General features: G+C 33.5%; 1 protein-coding gene across 1 annotated transcript; it reads right to left on the bottom strand.

The window, feature by feature from the left end:
• Positions 1–351: 351 nt before the first annotated feature.
• On the bottom strand, positions 352–18316 carry LOC133193493 (small ribosomal subunit protein eS27-like). Its single transcript, XM_061329465.1, has 4 exons — positions 18224–18316; positions 11750–11858; positions 1020–1130; positions 352–715 (listed from the first exon to the last, which is right to left on the bottom strand). The coding sequence occupies exons 1-4, from the start codon at positions 18227–18229 to the stop codon at positions 687–689; spliced, it is 255 nt and encodes an 84-aa protein (XP_061185449.1). The 5' UTR covers positions 18230–18316; the 3' UTR covers positions 352–686.
• Between the last annotated feature and the right edge of the window lie 994 nt (positions 18317–19310).

The following is a 19310-nucleotide window of genomic DNA, read 5'->3' as shown; positions in this document are numbered from 1 at the left end:
GAAATTGGCGCAGTGGTTTTTGAGAAGAGGTGGAAAATGTGAAAAGTTTACAAACAACGCACGGCAAAGGACAAAAACAGATAGCAATAGGTCACCTGAGTGACTCAGGTGACCTAAAAAAGAATACACAGCCAAATATAATAAAGTAGACACCTGTTACTTTTCACACCTCATGTATACTCATTTTCACCCTTTTGCAAGTTTTGTCTCGTTTCCTACTAGATACAATTTCTTTGCAGATTTATGTTCAAGCCAACTAATGCTTCAGATAGCCTGCTACTACCGGTAAATTAACAACCTGTACTGTACTACAGGCCTTTAGGATCAAGAAAAAATAACTAAAACACTATCTGGAGTTTGTGATACCCTAAAATTTATTATTTATCAAAGTGGTTTTGTTAAAAAAAAAAAGATAGCAACAATTAGCACTCTAACATAGCAACTATCACAAAAAAGAGTGTACAAGTACAGTAGTAGAGTATATCCTGGGTGTTTACTAAGAATCCTGTCAGATAAATCATATGATGTACCACCCAGGTTTGTTGATGAGAAATAAATTATGCACACAGTCCATGCTGTCCAGGGAATAGAGAGTATCACAAAGTCCAAATTCTGACGGCAGTTACCGTGCCAACCCCTCCTCCTCAGCCTCTCATTCTCACACAGCCAATATAAATAATGTCAATCTAGTGTGACTTCTTACGGAAGGAGCAGCCTACAAAGAAATTCAAAATACAAATCACAACAAAAAAATAATCAGTATTGGCTGAAGATTATAAACATATGCATTAAATTACATTCCTGCACTTAAATGTGTTTTCACAGATGTGTGCAATCTAACATTTAGAATGTGTGACATCATTTATAGCTCCACAACTTGCCTTCACACAATTTCTTGTTTAATCTTCATGCTTAACTGATCTTGTACAAGTTGGGACACTTTTCAATCTTTCTTGATCAATGGTTCTCTTAAGTCTGGCTTTTTCTTCTTTAGAAATAACAATTCCTTGACCACTTACCCTCTGTGAGTCGGGCCTTTCCTCCTGTGGGTTGACACAGTACTGTGGAACATCCCACACATAAAACCACCGTCTGAGCATGACTGAATACTGTGGTGATCTTGTAACAACCTGCAACCAATATCAAAACATTATCCATATATTTGATCCAATGTACCGCAATCAAACCTGCCAAACCATATAGAAATTATATAGCAGCTGTTCTAAATTCAGATTTCAACTATCTTCTTAATAGGTATTTAAAAGCCGACTTCAGTGTTTGTTTGACTTCAGAATCAGTTCAGACCCGAAAGATGTACAACAAATATCATCACTGCCAGCTTATGTAAACAGATGTTTAACAAGTATGATCACTGCCAGCTTATGTTAACAGATGTTTTACAAGTATCATCACTGACAGCTTATGTTAACAGATGTTGAACAAGTATCATCACTGCCAGCTTATGTTAACAGATGTTTTACAAGTATCGTCACTGCCAGCTTATGTTAACAGATGTTTAACAAGTATCATCACTGCCAGCTTTTGTTAAAAGATGCTTTACAAGTATCATCACTGCCAGCTTTTTGTAAACAGATATTTAACAAGTATCATCACTGACAGCTTATGTTAACAGATGTTCAACAAGTATCATCACTGACAGCTTATGTTAACAGATGTTCAACAAGTATCATCACTGACAGCTTATGTTAGAAATTAAACTTGTGCCACTGTTTTTGTATTTCCAGCCATATTAAATTATAGTTCGTTAATATTATTGATTTTGTGAATTGTAGTAAGGAATCAATTAATTAACCAGCTTAGAAGCAGGCGATCATTCAAAAAACAAATGGCAAAGTCAATTTTGCCAGTATTTCGAGGCTGTTTTATCTGTCATAAACCAAGCTAAAATTGATAATCCTAAATACTTACAAAAATATTTTTATTATTGTCAACTGTTCTGACCAACATTTTGTCCTCCACTTTTGCTTAAGTTGGGGATGTTAATCTGGGACTGTCCATTGGTTTGTATTAAAGTAATTTTGTTTGCTTATAAACCTAAGCTTTAGCCATAAAATTATAAGGTCACCTGAGTCACTCAAGTGCATGACCTTTTACTATCTGTTTTTGTCCAATATTGTTCATCATTTGAACATTTTCAACTTCTCTGGAACCTCTGAACCAATTTCAACAATTTCCTGTATATAACATCTATGGGTGAAGGGGTACAAAGATTTTGAATTTCACGGTCCCTGTCCTCCTCAGGCCCGAGGGGTGGGCTAAACTTATTTTCATTAATGCGACTTATTTTCCTCATATTTCTATTACCACCTTAATTCTTCTACCCCGGATATGTGTGTTTTGAATTTACCAATATAAGAGGATTGTTTATGCATTTCATCTGTGTCACTAATTAATGCTGACAAGGTAAATTCAAACAGCAACATGGGAGGTGAAAGGTGTTACTTCACTTGTAAAATTCAAATTTCTTTTAATAAAATCAGGGCTCTCACACCACTTTTTGGGACTGGGGCCCGGGCCGTTCAAATTGGGAAATTACCATCATTTTGGGAAAATTGGGAAATCCAACATTCAAAAAGAAAAAACTCAAATTTTGCTTTTCTAGCATTTTGTCATCAATTCTGGTTTTGAATAAAGTGTTAAACAGAACAAATATGGATAGGAAATTTATGGAAGTACATTGGCTTTGCTCATTACTAACTTTGAATGTTGAAATTGTGGTTATTTGTTTTTCTGAGTGACAGTCGCTAGTCCTCCCAAATTTCCTTGATCACATGGTCATCATGGTTTTCAGATTAAGCGGGAAACTGACTGGCGCACATGGTGCTAGGCGCAGCTTACTGTTGTTTAAATAAAATGTCTATTTTATGGTACCTAGGTGATGTTTTCTTGTCAATTTTATTGAGTCAGACATAATACTTCTCATTATGGCTCATTGTTACCCAAGTGCGTTATAACAATAACCTGGTTCCCTGAACCAGTTTACGAATATATATATATGATGTGAACTAATTAATACAGTCGTACATTGAACCTATTTGTTTCACTTTCACTTGTAAGTGTTTGCCTTTTGGCGATTAAGTTTCATTGAATTTGATTTTTTTAAAAAAATATTTTGCAACAGAAAATTGGCAATTTTACACCTTTCTTTTGGGAAAAAAGGTACCTTTTTTGCATTTGGAACGGGGCCGTTCAACGGCCCCAATTATAGAGAATCGAGAGCCCTGAAAATAAACTCTCCATTTTTCATGGCTTTTACCTTAATAATAACAAATACACGTAGATAAGTTCACTGTCTAGCAATATACCAATGTGTGGAAAAATTTCTTGCAAAAACTTGAAACCAAATAAAAGTTATGGGCCTGACAACACATGCAAGATATTTCAATGCCCCAGGACCCCCCCCCCCCCCCCCCCCACATGATTTGAACAACCTTGAATGTACATTAACCGAGAATATGACTAATCCTCGCTTTGCTGTTCTTGAAAAAGATTTTTAAAGAATTTTCTTATGTATCCCTATGTAAAACCTGGAGAATGAAATAGCCCATTGGACTACCTCATTTTAAATTGGGATAGACCGTAGACAAATGGGACTGTCCACAGAAAGTAAACTTGAAAAAAATGTGCACTTGTTTTTGTTAATAAATTTGTTATTTTTTTATTTATTCATTTATATTCTTGTTGAAGTATCAGGGACTTATATACTAAGTATATAGGTTCCTTGAAGTATCTGCTATATTTTCATTATTACCTAGTGAAAATTAAATATAATCAGTTTTCGTGCATTTCACACCAAAAAAACTGTACCATTATTCAGACTCGTCGTATATGAACTTCACTCTGCAGACCAGCTAATATTTATGAAAGACACCAACTCTAATAATTTTAACTTTGTAGCTCTCCCTTTTTTTTGGATTCATTGTTTTATTTTCAATTTTTTTGGTTGTCTTTTGTTTATTCAATTTGTGATTTAATGCCGTGCTTCCCGCAGTTGGGATTTGTAGCATGCTGGATATACACAAACAGCCAGCATAGTAAACTGCCAATTCATTGAATGATGCACAATGTCATAAATTAATACGTAACGAGATTTAACCACAATTCTTCTAACACAAAATATAAAAGTATTAAATTATTTTTTTTCAAAATTATCTTGTTTATAATTACATGTTAAAAATAAAAATGGTCATTCTTGTTCAATCTCATTTTACCCGTGGCCAAAATTGAAATAGACAAGGCCAAAATAAAATATACCTTTGTTTCCCCTAATGCGACCGAACCACTTAAATTGTGCCGAGTGAAAAGTTTTTTTTAATAAGATTATTTAAATAAGTTTTTTTTTATTGTTTATCAACTTTATAAAATAAAATTTCATCAAAATCCGTTTTTATCAGAACAACGGCTTTTGTTTTACTCTCCTTTGGCGCCCACAACATGTGGCCACAGAGGGTTAGTTCATGTAATAAAATAACAACGGCGACGTATCAATCTTATGATATATCTTTAACTTATAAGAATCCTACACTCTTGAAACATATCGTGAATTAAGTATACCATGACTAAGGAGTGTTAAGATGGTACAGTGGCTTCCATTTTATCGGATAGTGGTTTAACGAATATTTCGGCTATTTCAATATAATATCAGAGCACAAAACCATTTCTTATATATTTATTAATAATTTCACCTGATATTCTGATGAGAAAATACTGGAATTTCGTTTTATCCGATACAAAAATTTGGACTGTCATAGTGTTTTTTGATAATCAGCACCTTGTTCACACCTCCAACTTCGTATGTGAAGCCTTTGTTTACACAGTTTGACACCAATTACCTTGACTGGCTTGAGAACGACAATGAGGGGATTAGTTACGCCTGGATGCACACAGGCACCTTACCTGTGTCAATAGTGGGCATAGTAAATAGATATGTTTTGATTACAGTTGTGGTGATCAGCTTGGGTTCAATGATGCACTTGTTAATTATGACAATTATTTGCAATTTTTTTCGGTGTGAAATTTTAATTATTGAACTGATTAGCTTGTGTATGACAATTTGCTTGGATAATGAAATAAACCTATTCAATCGTTTAACTTGGTCAATTGGCTTAATATTTATTCACTTTTCAGTGCAAAATTTATGGTAAAAATCACAAATGGCTCGTTCTATAAAAATACGTCTCAAAATTCATACCATCTTTCTCCACATGGCTCTCAAAATCTCTCTTCAGCAGACAAGAACGAGACTGGTAAACTCACACACAGTATAAAATATGTAACCGTATTAAAGTAACAAATCAAAAGGAAACAATTACATATATTTAATATTTTTGTTTATTTTTAATTTACAATCTATCCAGGGAAAAATAGTTTACGGTTATTAGTCAAGCATTTAGTCTACTTCCGTTTCCAAAATGGCGACCGTCGAAGAAGGAATGTAAACATGTGCTGAAGAAAGATGGCAATAACTATCAAAGAATATATTCTATACGTCAATTTATTTGAAAAAAAATTTCATATTAAATTCATAAGTAAGTGAAATAAATTATTTTTAGTAAAGTCATTAAGTAAACATGTCAAAAGAAAACGAAAGTGCAAGCTTGAAATTTGCTAGCTACGATGTATTATCAATACATGTAGCTCTATACATCTATCTTTGGACTCGGTATGGAGCAATCGGCTATTCTAATTTTCGGCTATTCGGATAAAACTAGGCTGACAACTTGACTATTCGATAAAACGGGAACCACTGTATTTACAAATGTGTCTTCTAAAATTAACGTACGTAGTAACATAGTAGTAAGCATGGCAAAGGCTGCCTCATGAGCAGATGAGGGGCCCACCTTGTGTATGCATATCAATAAATTTCACTGCATTTCATTCGTTTCGATCTAATAAGCAGTTCCTATTGATCCTATTTTTACTATATAGGGCCACAGGAGTTGTAAACATGTCTTTGTATACTTATTTTATCTTGATAAATATAATTCAGATGTCGTTTCTTCATTCCTTTTATTTATAGGGTAAACTTTGTGACTATAACATTAGATATATGAAACTTTTATCATTTTAGATATGGTTTAGTTAGATAAAATATTGTTTATACATGTACACTCTTTCCAAATAGTGTTGAAATCTTTAAAATTGACTCCTGAGACGTACAGTGTATTTTTCTTAAGTATTAATTATGACTTTTACTCGGTGCTTATGGCCATTGATCATTAAGCATCAGTAAGGGATCTTCTTCGTGCCAACATCTACATGTATACTGCGACACTGGACCTAGGTTTTTTACGGTCTCATTCGACTGACCAGTCTTCAAGTCCCACGTCGGGACCTGTGATTTAGAATAAGCTCCTGAATTACGTTGGGACTCCAAAACGAAACACTGGAATCACTGCGCCACTCGAGGCCCTTGACATTTTGCCTGTGTAAGAACTCGAAGATGATAGGTTTGAATCAAAAGCCTGAAAGGCTACAATGGCATCGAACACGAAAAACAATTTCAAAACATTTTAAATTTTTTTAATTTAAAGATAGCAGTAGGTCAAATGATTGACTAATAAAAATGTTAAGTTTTAAACAAAATATCAAATTTACAGTGTGGTGCATTATGCCATGGTCCGAATAGAGCAGGGTTCGAATTGACTGGACATGTTCATGCTGGATATCAAATTCGTCTTTTTTCAGTCAATTAAAGAAATATCAAGGATTTAATGAATTTATATGAATATTTTTCTAATTGTCAATGTCTAAGCATTGTTTTAGTGCATCTAAACAACAACCGTAACTCGCTCTGTTGCGACTACGATCGGGATATGATCGGGCATGGTAGGCCTATACTGTAAAATGTGATATGGAAGAAATGGTGAAATACAGTAATAACTTCAGTTTTATGATAAAATTGGTTATAAGATTGTAAAAGTAAGGTTTACATTTGGAATTTCAATCCTATTAGTCTTCTAGCATTCGTGTTAATTTAATATTGTGGTTATTTTACCGCCTATTAATATAAGTTGTTTGTGTTTTCATGGTTCTCCTTCGTAAATGTTATTCATGTCATTCAACACAGCCTTTCTTTAGAAATTCATGCGCAAGAACTGTCACGTCTTTCTTGTGTGAAAATAAAAATTAAAACAGGGTATACAAATTATTTGTAGATATAATTGGTGCAATTTTATTTTCAAGCTATAATTCACTGTGAATATTTTCAAAGAAATCGATGCATTGTTATTGCTATTTTCTTTTGCGGATGCATGGACTGACACATTCGGTCACGTAAAAGTTTGGTCGCCCACTACATGGCATTCGAGCTCAAGAGCTCGATGCCATAAAAATGAAAAATATACTCGGATGTCCGATGGTTGAGTACATGTATTTGCGAATCTTGTCTTTTTGTAAATATTTGATTTCAATAAATATACGCTGGCCTGAGATATTTCATAAGTTCAAATGAATAATCTTTGTGAATTAATGCAGCCTACATGTTGCTTCATTTGTATGATATTCGGTTTAAAAATCGGTTTCTTTTGTTATTTCTTATTAACGAGGTTCGCTCCTGAGCTTTTGAGCAGATTCTTATCTTAACCTATATTTCAAAAATTCTGCATAATGTTTTAATTCTTACAATAAATTTGGATTCTACAATGCCAATTTAACTATATTCAGTTAAAACTCCATGATTAAATTCCATACCAAAAGCATTAAGTGAGGAACTATATTTTGTGGCGGAAGGTTTTTTAGAAGAAAATGATCATTTTTTCTCTTTCGAAGAATTAAAAGTATGTTAAGTTTGGATTCCTATTTTTACATGTAGTCTGCACACATAGTTCTTTTGTGAAGTGAACTGTTTTATACTGGTCCTAAATTATCTATTAAAAAAACTGTCATGAATTCTATCATCATATTTGATAAATATAGCAAATATATTGTGGAAATGAAGAAAAAAATAGCCCTAATTTAAGCTTAAAATTAGCACTATTTTAGTAATATCTAAAAATTAACATCACAGACCCCCACTTTTAATTTTCTTTTCTGAATATATACGATACTTTTACCGTAAATTTTGGGGTATATGTCGATGGGGTGTATAGGTCGAAAGGCTCCTTTTCAGCCGTAATTTTTAAAAAATCCTTAGATAGGACGAATTCGGAAGATAGGACGAGGCTTTGTTTATCGATTTCTAGAGATTCTTACGTAGATACTACGTATCAGAACATGTAAACCTCTTTAACTTAACTCGTGATATTAACGTATTGAGAAAATAAACTAGTATTTTTATGAGTACAGTATTTTAATAATGTTTTATACAAACGTAGTTTAAACTTCCTTGAACTGTGACATAACGTATTTTCTCCAACTTGCCTGTTCAACGCCGTCGTAGTTTGACTCTGTCGTTAAACACATAAATACGGTAGTATAAAACAGCTATAATTAGGGAAATACCCGAAATCAAACAATAATCATTCCATTTTAGAACATCGTGGAATCATTCTTTTATTCCGACATTATTTACCGGGGTAAAAAATCAACTTCGATGACCGCCATTTTTATATATTTTCTTGTCCAGGGATTTGCTAAAACACGCAAATGACTATTACATGTAACAATGTGCAAATGAAATTAATCATATTAACATGCTATAATTTGGCCTGTGATATTGTTGTAAAAAATAAATTTAATTGAGAGTACATTCCCAATTTAACAGTCATCAAGAATTTCACAGTTTTGTTTGTTCGATGATGTATAGCACTAATACCCCTGTAACGGCATGTGGATCTGTCAATCATGCCCCGCAGGTGTTCTAACCAACACAGGTGTTAACACCTTTGTGTACACAGTGTATATCCCTTTATCTGTCAGACAATTAAAATTCTATAAGAAGCCAATCTTTGTATAATTCAGTGTACCCCTTGGGTACGAGGAAGCTTTTAATACTATCATTAAAAAAATATTTATTTTGTAAAACAAAAACAAAAAAACTGTGAATAAAAAATAACGTATCGTGAATAAATGAATTTATATCTTCCAAAAATGTATAATAGTATATTCAAGATAAGTTCGTTTTATTATAATTAATCAAGATATAAAACAAAATAGTTATTACTAGCGGTATATTTGGTAAATAAATTTAGGAATTTACTGGCAACAATTTACTTCACGCATTTTACATTTAAATAAATATCACAAGACAATGAACAAATATTTAGGCATACTATTTCAATTAATCGTTACAAATAAATGGTAAAAAAAAAAGATTACAATTGCGATTGTGAAAACTCTTCCGTATTTTAAATTTTGATACGGCTGCGGTTTTCTTTTTAGTAAACGATTGCGACTTCCAACTTCACAAGATGGACACAGCATGTTGTAAATATACTTTGAGACATTAATTACTAGATGATATACCGGTAATAAGTTTTTTTTTGTACATCGACGGATATTTAATGGAACTTATTTTGTAAGAAATCAATGGAATAAATATTTAATTCTTTATTGTTTATTATTTTAAAATAATTTTAAAAAATACGAAAATGGCACAGATTTGCTTTAAAATTGACGTAAATTTTACTGATTTGGAGGCATTTTTCGTAAACTTGAGCCTTAGATAGGTCGATTTGTTAAATAGGACGACCCCAGCGGTTCTGAGAAAAAAGTATCGTCTTATCTTCCAAAACTTACGGTAATCATTCTTCTTAAATTCAGTAAAATGTCATTACTTTCAAATGATTATTTTTGCTTGTTAAATTTTAATACCAGAAAAATGAAAATGTTTGAGTGCAAAAAGGTCAAATAATTGAACATGCGGAGTAATTCAAAAATTTCTTCGTTGTTACAAATTTTAATGTGTCTATTTAAGATGAAATAAGACTGTGTTTGTTCACCATAATTTATTTGAACAAAAAATATTGAAGGAAAAACTTTAAAAATTGATTTATGTGTAAGACGTATTTACAGTGCAAAAAGGTCAAACTAAATGCTCTGTAGCGCCAAAAGAAGCGCATTGACCCCCATTTTTTGTTTTGATTTTTAATAAAGCTATGTGTATAAATTCTAAAAATATACTTGATAACAAATTCTCATTACTTTTGATGGCAGGATCCAACCTCCTTAATAAAGGTATTATTCAATTTTTCAGAATGTATTTTCAAAACTGCTGTCAGAAAAAAAAGAAAATAATTTACCTACCTACCTACCCAACTTGAGATTTTAGGGTCGGGTTAGGGGAAACAAAGATATTTTTAATGATGGCCCAATTCAGTCTGTTTCAATTCAGATCAGGGTAGCCCAATTCAATTTGAGATAGATTCAAACCATTGGACAGGTGTTAGTTTTGCTCACTGGTAAAACTTTGATTGCCCATTGTGGGCCCACACTACCCCTGGGGTCATGATTTGAGCAAATTTGAATCTATATTACCTGTTGATGCTTCCATATAAATATGACTAATCATGGCTCTGCTGCTTTTGAGAGGAAGATTCTTAAAGATTTTCCTATGTAGTCCTATGTAAAACTCTGATTGCCCATTGTGGCCTCACCCTAACCTGGGGGTCATGATTTAAACAGACTTGAATCTACACTACCTAAGGATGCTTTCATATAAATTTGACCGATCCTGGCTTTGCTGTTCTTGAGAAGAAGATTTTTCCTATGTTTTCCAATGTGGTTCTGCAGCAGAAGATGAAATTGTAAAAAGCTTACGACAATGACAGACAACGGACAAATTTTGATCAGAAAAGCTAGTTTAAGCCTTCGGCTCAGGTGATCTAAAAACTCAAATTTTAAATGCTTTTTTATATTTTGTTTTTATATACCATATATATATATATTTATCCCATGTTTACCCCTTTATCCCGTGGATATGACTCATTGGATAAATTTTTCATAATCCACAGTTGTGATGTCATAATGGTTTTTGCGTTAGCGCGATGAAGTAAAATAAAGTGGAGTCCTATATAAAACAGTGTAAAACATTGGTTGTGAAGTATTAAACATGGGATAAAAAGAATCTCCCATGATTTGTAGTTGGATATGACTTTTATCCAACTCGTTGTGTGTTTTTATCCCCTAGCCAAGGCAAAAAACACACCACTCGTTGGATAAAAATCATATCCAACTACAAATCATGGGAGATCCTATATATATATATATATATATACATATATATATATATATATATATATATATATATATATATATATATTTGTTTTTTTTGCAAACTTGACCAAAAACAGAAAGTTCTGTACGTCAGTGTTGAAGGTATGGGCTGAGGTGTTGATAGAGTGAACTGCCATTGAACTGAACCATCTAAAATTCTAAATTTAAATTATTTTGACAATTTAACCATTATCCTCTGATTAACTTGACAGAAATTAACAGCTGACTTCAGTGTTTGTTTGACTTCAGAATCATGTCAGACCCGAAAGATGTACAACAAGTATCATCATAGTCAGCATCTCTCAGCAAGAAAAACCCCTAAATACCAGACAGAAATGCTACCCTTGGAGGTTTGTTTTACCTGGTAGGAAATGTGTTTTGCAGTTTCTAAATAACAATTCACCAGTACATTTTGAAGCTAGAAGTGACTAAAATACCAGAAAAAGCAAAATTCTGACAATTTCAGCTGAAGACCTGGAAAATATAGGTATTTTTTTTCCAAGTACCTAAGATTGTGACATCTTTCACACATATCTAATAATCTGCTGCTTAAAACTCTGTCTATCACTCTTACCTGGACATTTAACATCCATGAAGTAGCTGTTTGGACTCTGTACCAATCTCTTTAATTTGCATGTTCTCTTTTCCTCCTCCAAAGAGGGATGCAGTAAATCTTTAGCGAGCTAAAACAAAAAAAATTAAACAGGTATGAATCAAGGTCAAATCTATATTCTTCCTTTAAACATATCCTTGAAATGAAATAACAGATTGAATATGTTGGTTGTTTTCCAAATAAGGGTGCAACGATTAACCGTTTGACAGTACATCGCTGTATATTTTTCCACGGTTCAATTCCTGGATACGCTAAACTGATATCGCGGTTCGGTTCAATCGGCCCAGAATTATCCGTTTTGACCATTTTATTTCCTTCTTTACTATTTCAAAATGGCTTCTGCGCAAAACGTGAGGTCGCCGATAACGCATTTACGGCAGTTAAACTTATCTCCAGCATCTTAGAGACCTCAGATTTAACATGGAGAAGGACTTGATGTGATTATAAGTTAAAGATGTTAAGACAAATGATAAACCCTTTAGATCTAAACGTATTCTTTGGTAATACACAATATTCCATCACGTGTGTATTTTGATGAATATTCCATCACGTGTGTATTTTGATGAAAATTCGCTGTCTTGTTGACTAAAACGTATTAACATGAGAAATATAACAATTGGGTTTTTTACGTTAATTAAAGGAATAAAAGAATGAATGTCTTCCTTTTTCATTCCATTTTAAAATGGAGATTATTAGGAAAGGTCCCCGTAGTTCCCTGTAAATGTTCATCATTGGTTTAGAATGTTGTCACAACTCAAAAGATCTACATAACAATCCAATTCAAGTTAACAAAATGTTATTTTAATTATTATTATTAAAAAATACAAACATTTTGTATAACCCTGTCAAGTTTTAAAAAAAATATGATGACAAACTTGAAAGACTTTTTAACCTTGTCATGTATCGTGATACGTATCGTATCGTGAACTGAATACTAGACCTGTTTACCCATATTGTTTTCTCTCACTTTTTTTTATTAGATTTGTCAGTGAGATTTGGCATTTGCCCGTAAGCTTTCACTTTCCCTCGATTTTACATATATTATTAGAAAACAACTACATGTGCATTTCTGATTACCAAAACATGGTTTAATAACAAAGAAAAACATCATAATTTGCTTTCTTTCGAGGGGTTTCTGTCATTGGGTTTTAGCAACCTGACATCACTTTAGTGTTTGAAATCTCTCATTTTTAGCGATTAAAAGGTGTCAAACTGAGACAGATTAAAATTAACTGCTAAAATCCAAACAAACGAATTTCCAATTTCCGTATTTTCATAATAGCAAAACGTGAGACGTATTTTGGACTCCAAATCTGTACAAAATACGGCGAAATCGTAAGAGTAAACAGGTCTGGAATACCATGATACGTATCGTATTGTGAGGTTAGTGTATCGTTGCACCCCTATTTCCCCATATACGCTCAATTTACTCCACACACTGAAATTAACATTTTTTAAATGTTATTTATTTTTCATATTTTCCACTTTTGAAAAGGTAGCAGCATTTCTAAATGTATGTTTGTCTGATTTGGAAACCATTTGCTAACTTAGTAATTAAATGATAATACACCATAATTAAACAATGTGCATTGAAAAGACATTTTTAACTACAAGCCATCAAAAATGAGCCACAATAGGCGAGAACAGCTGTGGACATGGTAATTACCGTCTATACACAGCCACAGAAAATAATGGGTATTTAGTGGTGTCGTGACGCTAATTATTGTACAGGTATGAACAATACATATATATGTTACATTTTTAGACAAGTTTTTTGATAATATATGTACAGTATTGTGCCATTAGTGATCGTCCAAAGTCGCGTGCATTGCGTATTTTTTATGTTTTAGCACAACTTTATCTGCATACTATAAATAAACAAAGGTACTGTTGTCGGTGAAAATGATGCTATTTTAAGAATGTCCTCATGACTATCACGTGACAAATTTACATGTCACAAATTCTCGTCTGCTGCGTATATTGTCAATGTAAACAATATGGCTTCTGCTCGAAAAGAGTAAAGTAAAGATGTCAAAAAAGTGGTTGTTTCTTTGTATCAAACGGGACTGAAACAGCAAGAAATATCTCATAGATTGGGAATACCCCGAACAACAATAACATTGGTGATAGATCGTTTTCAGAAGCGAGGTTATTAGGGGTGAAACGATACATCTCCTTCATGGTTCGATACGTATTGTGTAATTTTGTCTCCGTTCGCTTATTTTCGATACAATACATTTTGATAGAAGGAAACAAATTCAACGTTGTTTTATGCTTTCTTTTTCTAAATCTGGTCACATATTTTACAAATTTTATTTGCAAATTGACTAGAAGAAATTGATTAAAATTATTTGACTGTCAAAAATTATTTTACAAGCTATCAGTCATAAAAAAATTACGTTTTCAATACTTATTTATAATGAGTAACGTGTTTTACCTTATGCCAAACCCGACTGAATAACGATCCCGAACGAAAAATGAACCGAACCGAAAATTAGAGATTTTGCACCGTGCATCAAACCGAGAAAAAATACCGCGGTGAATCGATACCACGGTGAACCGTTTCACTCCTAGAGGTTATATAGAAAATATACCAAGAAAAGGGAGACAAGCAAAACTGGATGACAGAGATGCACGACAACTTTTGCGGTCAGTAAAAGAAAACAGAAAACGAAGTTTGTCCGATATCACTGCCGTATTTAACCAACATAGAGCTTCTACTGTTTCAAAACGAACTGTGCAGAGAACTTTATATAAGCAGGGATATTTTAGGAGAATAGTAAGAAAACGAAATCAAAATTCGTGAAGTCAATTGTAAAGCTCGGCTTTCTTGGTGCAGAGGCAACCGTTACAAAACTGTCGACAATTACTGGCAGAGAGTAATATTCAGTGATGAATGTAAAGTAGACATTAGATCTGACAGTCGCGTATTTATCTGGAGAAAGGTCGGCGAGGACTGGCTACCCTGTTGTTTATCGCAGCCTCCAACGCTTAAGTTCAGTTTGATGGTATGGGGATGTGTAACCTTTAATGGTGTAGGCACACTAACTGTCATAGATGGCAATATAAATGCCCAAAAATATATTGATATCATTGATGAACACTTGTGGCCGGTTATTGTGCGTCATTTTCCTCAGAATAATTACATCTTCCAAGACGACAATGCACCCATACATAGAGCCCGTTTAGTGCAAGAATTCTAGGTACAAAATAATATTCACTCTATGTTCTGGCCAGCTCAGAGTCCCGTTTTAAACATTATAGAGAACGTATGGCTCAGAATCAAAAGAGAACTGAAAAATGGCGACAGAATTATCACCTCCAAAAATGAACTGGAGACAGCCATTAGACGAGTGTGGACACATATCCTGGTTGACTACATTCAGAGTCTTTACAAGTCGATCCCCCGAAGAATACAAAGAGTATTACGATCAAAAGGCTACATACAGGGACCAACCTAGACCCAAAATTTAGGGAGACTTCACTTCTCCCTCAGAGAAATGTAGGGAGAAGTTTTGAATTCTAGGGAGACTTCTTGGCGCACATTGATCATTATTAAACTTTTTGAAAATAAAAACATTTTAAGGTTTATTACTTAAATACATTTCAATAATTTTTTTCTGTATTATTTAAACATCCTAGTAAAAATAATATTAAAAAAAAAAGAAAAAAGATTCTTTAAAAAAAATATATATATATATATATTTTTCCAATTACAAGGTATATAAACATCTAGCAAAATATGTAAAACAATGACAATGTAAGAGTTTCTAATATGATAAATTTGTTTATCAAACTTTTTTTTTCATTTCTTACATAGTATGCACAATTAACTTTTAAATGATTCACACGTTTTTCTCTCCTCTCAGGGTTAGGTTTTCAGACTCTTGGCATAGTCATAATTTTGTTATTTTCTCTTCAAAATTCATCAATACATGTATTAAATTCTTTTTCTAAATAAAGTTTTGATGCACTACTGCATGCCAATTGAACTACTTATGTTTATCAGACATGTGTAATTTCTTAAACAGTTAATAACTCCACAATTTAACAGTAAAAATATACATGTCTGTATTCACAGCATGTATTAATTATTTGACAATTAAAAGATCTAACATTATCTCCAACATCTTTGGCATGACATCGATAGCTGTCCAGCTGTTTTGCGTCTTGTTGTGTATAACTTGTAACAATGGACTTTTTCATACATGGAAGAGTAAAATCTAGAGGAGTTCCGACAGAGTATTCGATGCATTGGTCATTAGTAGCAAAACAGGTGCAAGTGCCCTGCTGTTTCACTTATTTCAGCAGTAATAAAACCATATTTATAAAATAGTGATGATACCACCACGTTTCTTAATAGATTTTTTATGATCTTCAATAAAAGGATAGCAAATGTTAAGGCGACTTAAACTTCTCTTTCGTGATAAATTACGGCGAAGTTTGGAGCTCAAAAGCGACTATTTCGCCTCAGTCACCCCCTAGGTTGGTCCCTGTACATAACAAAATACTAAGGTAAGAAAATGAATTATTTATTTTTTTATTCCAAGTTTTCCTTACCAGTCAAGATGCGCAATAGCGGAGGCCATTTTGAATTTGGACGATCACTAATGGCACAATACTGTACTTTGAAATATGAAAAAATATACATATCCAAGTAACCGTGTAGCGATTTTAGAATTCGACACTCTTAAGTTTCTGTATCCCGTCTAAAGTAATGTATTCATAATTTAGGTAAAATTTTTATGAATAAATGAGCAGTTTACAATAAAGAGGCTCGACCAGAGACATCTGAAATGATTTATTTGACAAGAGAAAAAGTCTCTCGGAGTGAACGATGTCATTTTAATGAAGGTTGATATATTAACAAAATACGAGCTTGAAGCGGGCCAGGGGTGCCCAAAAATGAGCTAGGTACCTTGTGGAAAGAAAAAAGAAGGGGGTGACCCCATATTCGAAACAAGTGCCTGTGTTTTCTTCTGCTTTTATACCAAATGTCGACACTAAAGTCATGATTCTGTAGGTGTCATTACAGTATTTCAGTTGAGGTTCACATCAAAACATGGCTGACACAAAATAATTCCTGAATCTCCCCTTTCGATTCCCAAATTTTGGCACGAGACTGGAGATGAATTTTTTTGGGTGTCGGGTGGTTACATTCCGATTCCGTGTTCGACCCGCGTGGTTACGACCCAAGTGGTTTCGACCTACTCTAATATATATCCCAACATGTCAATACCTGAATACAGGGATATACACTGTGCGGTAAACAAATGGATATTCGGTAGCTGTATATTGTATGGCTTCAGAGATGTGCGTGTCAATAGGTAGTTGTTTCCGTATATGTAGTCAACATGCAGTGAGGTTTCCTAACATTTTTTTCTACTATCGCGGAGCATGGATGTTGATAAATTTGATTTTGTAATGAATTATATTTGAACAGTTTTCCATAAAAAATAATCAAATACTTCTTCAAATGTACCGTGAACACATATGCACTGTCTAAACAATGTACGTTTCTCCAAATTAAATTACATACGATAATTAACACAAATATACGTGGTCGATATAAAAAAAAATGTAGACGAAAATATAAAATGTTAAACTGTTGAAAGTGTTAATTAATTTCGTTCCGAAGCAATTAATTGCTTTGGAACGAAACCACTCGGGTCGAACATGGATTCGTGTCGAAACCACGCGGGTCGAACAAGTAATCGGAACGTAACCACCCGCATTCATTTTTTTGTGAGATGAAAAACTATTTTTGTAAACTTCCTGTATTGACCAGATTCATTATAATTGAAGGCGTGATTTTTCCATATACTGTATTTGAGTGGGGAGTGATTATGTCCTGAACTTGATTTTCAAGCACCTGCTCGACTTCAACCGAAACAAACTTGCGTGCTTTGCTGGATGACTATGTATTTTTTGGTACTAAAATCTTTATAAAGAAGTGTTTTACAAGATCTGAAAAGGAAACCTCTCAAAGTTCGTTTAAAATTAAGACCACCTACTTAAAGTTTCGCATTTTTGCTAAAAATATATAGCAAAATTTAATACTGTTGTGCAATCTGTAGAACATTACACGTGGTTAACAGCCGCCATATTTGTTTACTGTAGCCCACGTGGTATATGCTTTTTGCGCAGTTGACAACAGATTTTTTTAGAATTCACCTCAATTTTTCATAAAAATACATAATTAATATTACAAATATGAAACATTTAAACTGACAAAAGAGTAATAACATTCAAAACCTAAATGTAGGCCACCCCCCTCTCCCCTTAAAACGAAAAAAATATACCGCTTCGATCAACACTGAACTACAGAACATCACACACTGCAAAAGTTGACATCATAGATTGATTTCGTTCAAACAGTTGACATGTAATAGCCAAATATTTGTAGATATTTAACATAAAAACGGCACCACTTACAGGCATATTTGCTTCTTTTGGCCGTCTCTAGAAAAAGGCCGGAACAGGGTTTACACATGTTTTATAAGGGAGACTTTCACAACTTCCGGTAATATCTATTTGCTGGTTCCCATTTTAGAAAAGGCTAAAGGTCTGGGTTTACATAGGCGCGGATCTTTTGAAGTTTTTAAATTTTTAACTCCAACCTATTTGTATGGCACTGCTTTTAATTTTCTTATACAATTCATTTATTTTTTTTTTTAAATGGAGGGGGGGGGGAGGTCCTTTTGTTTAAAGAAATTCATCACATAGCCTATATATACTCTACTGGTTGAATACATGCCGTGAGCAAACATAATTATAATCATGTTTATTTCCCTGATATAACCTTATGATAAAAAAAAAGAAAAGAAGAAAAAAAAAACGAGAGCAAACAAGAGACCCATGGGTCACAACACTCACTGAGTCGCAGTGATTCTTCTGTTTGTTCCCATATATTATTCAGTGTGTAAAACATTGATCATATATTGTGGCCCGCACCGTAACCCCCCCCCCCCCAACTCGAAGTACATCATGAATTGAATAAACTTGAACAGTTGAACTATGCTTCCTGAGGACGTTTCCATATAAATATGATAAATCATGGTTTGTTGTTCTTGAGAAGAAATTTTTTAAAGATTTTTGATTGCCCACTGTGGCTCTGCTCTACCCCTGCCGAGGCTCATGATTTGAATAAACTTGAATCTACACTTCCTGAGGATGCTTTCATATAAATATGACTAACCATGATGACTTTGTTGTTCTTGGGAAGAAGATTTTTCCTATATTATTACATAGATCTACGTAAAACTTCAAGTTGATGGCCCACTGTGGCCCTACCATACTCCGAAAGGTCATGGTTTGAACAAACTTGACTCTAGCTACAAGATATCGTAGGTAAAGAAGATTTCACATGTTTCATCTTTTCTCGCCTCGTGGTACTTGGGAAGAAGATTTCTAAAGGATGCCATTAAATTTTCAATTATTCTTAATTATCTCCCCTTTAAAGAGAGCGTGGTCATTCATTTGAACAAACATGAATCCCCTTTTCCCGATTCAGGATGCTTTG

Source organism: Saccostrea echinata, unplaced genomic scaffold (genome assembly GCF_033153115.1).
Source record: "Saccostrea echinata isolate AGI-Se365-2 ecotype Australia unplaced genomic scaffold, CSIRO_AGI_Sech_v1 ptg000027l, whole genome shotgun sequence".
Taxonomy (NCBI): Eukaryota; Metazoa; Mollusca; class Bivalvia; order Ostreida; family Ostreidae; genus Saccostrea; species Saccostrea echinata.
Note: the sequence above shows the minus strand (reverse complement) of the source record. Positions and strands in the feature narration are given on the sequence as shown.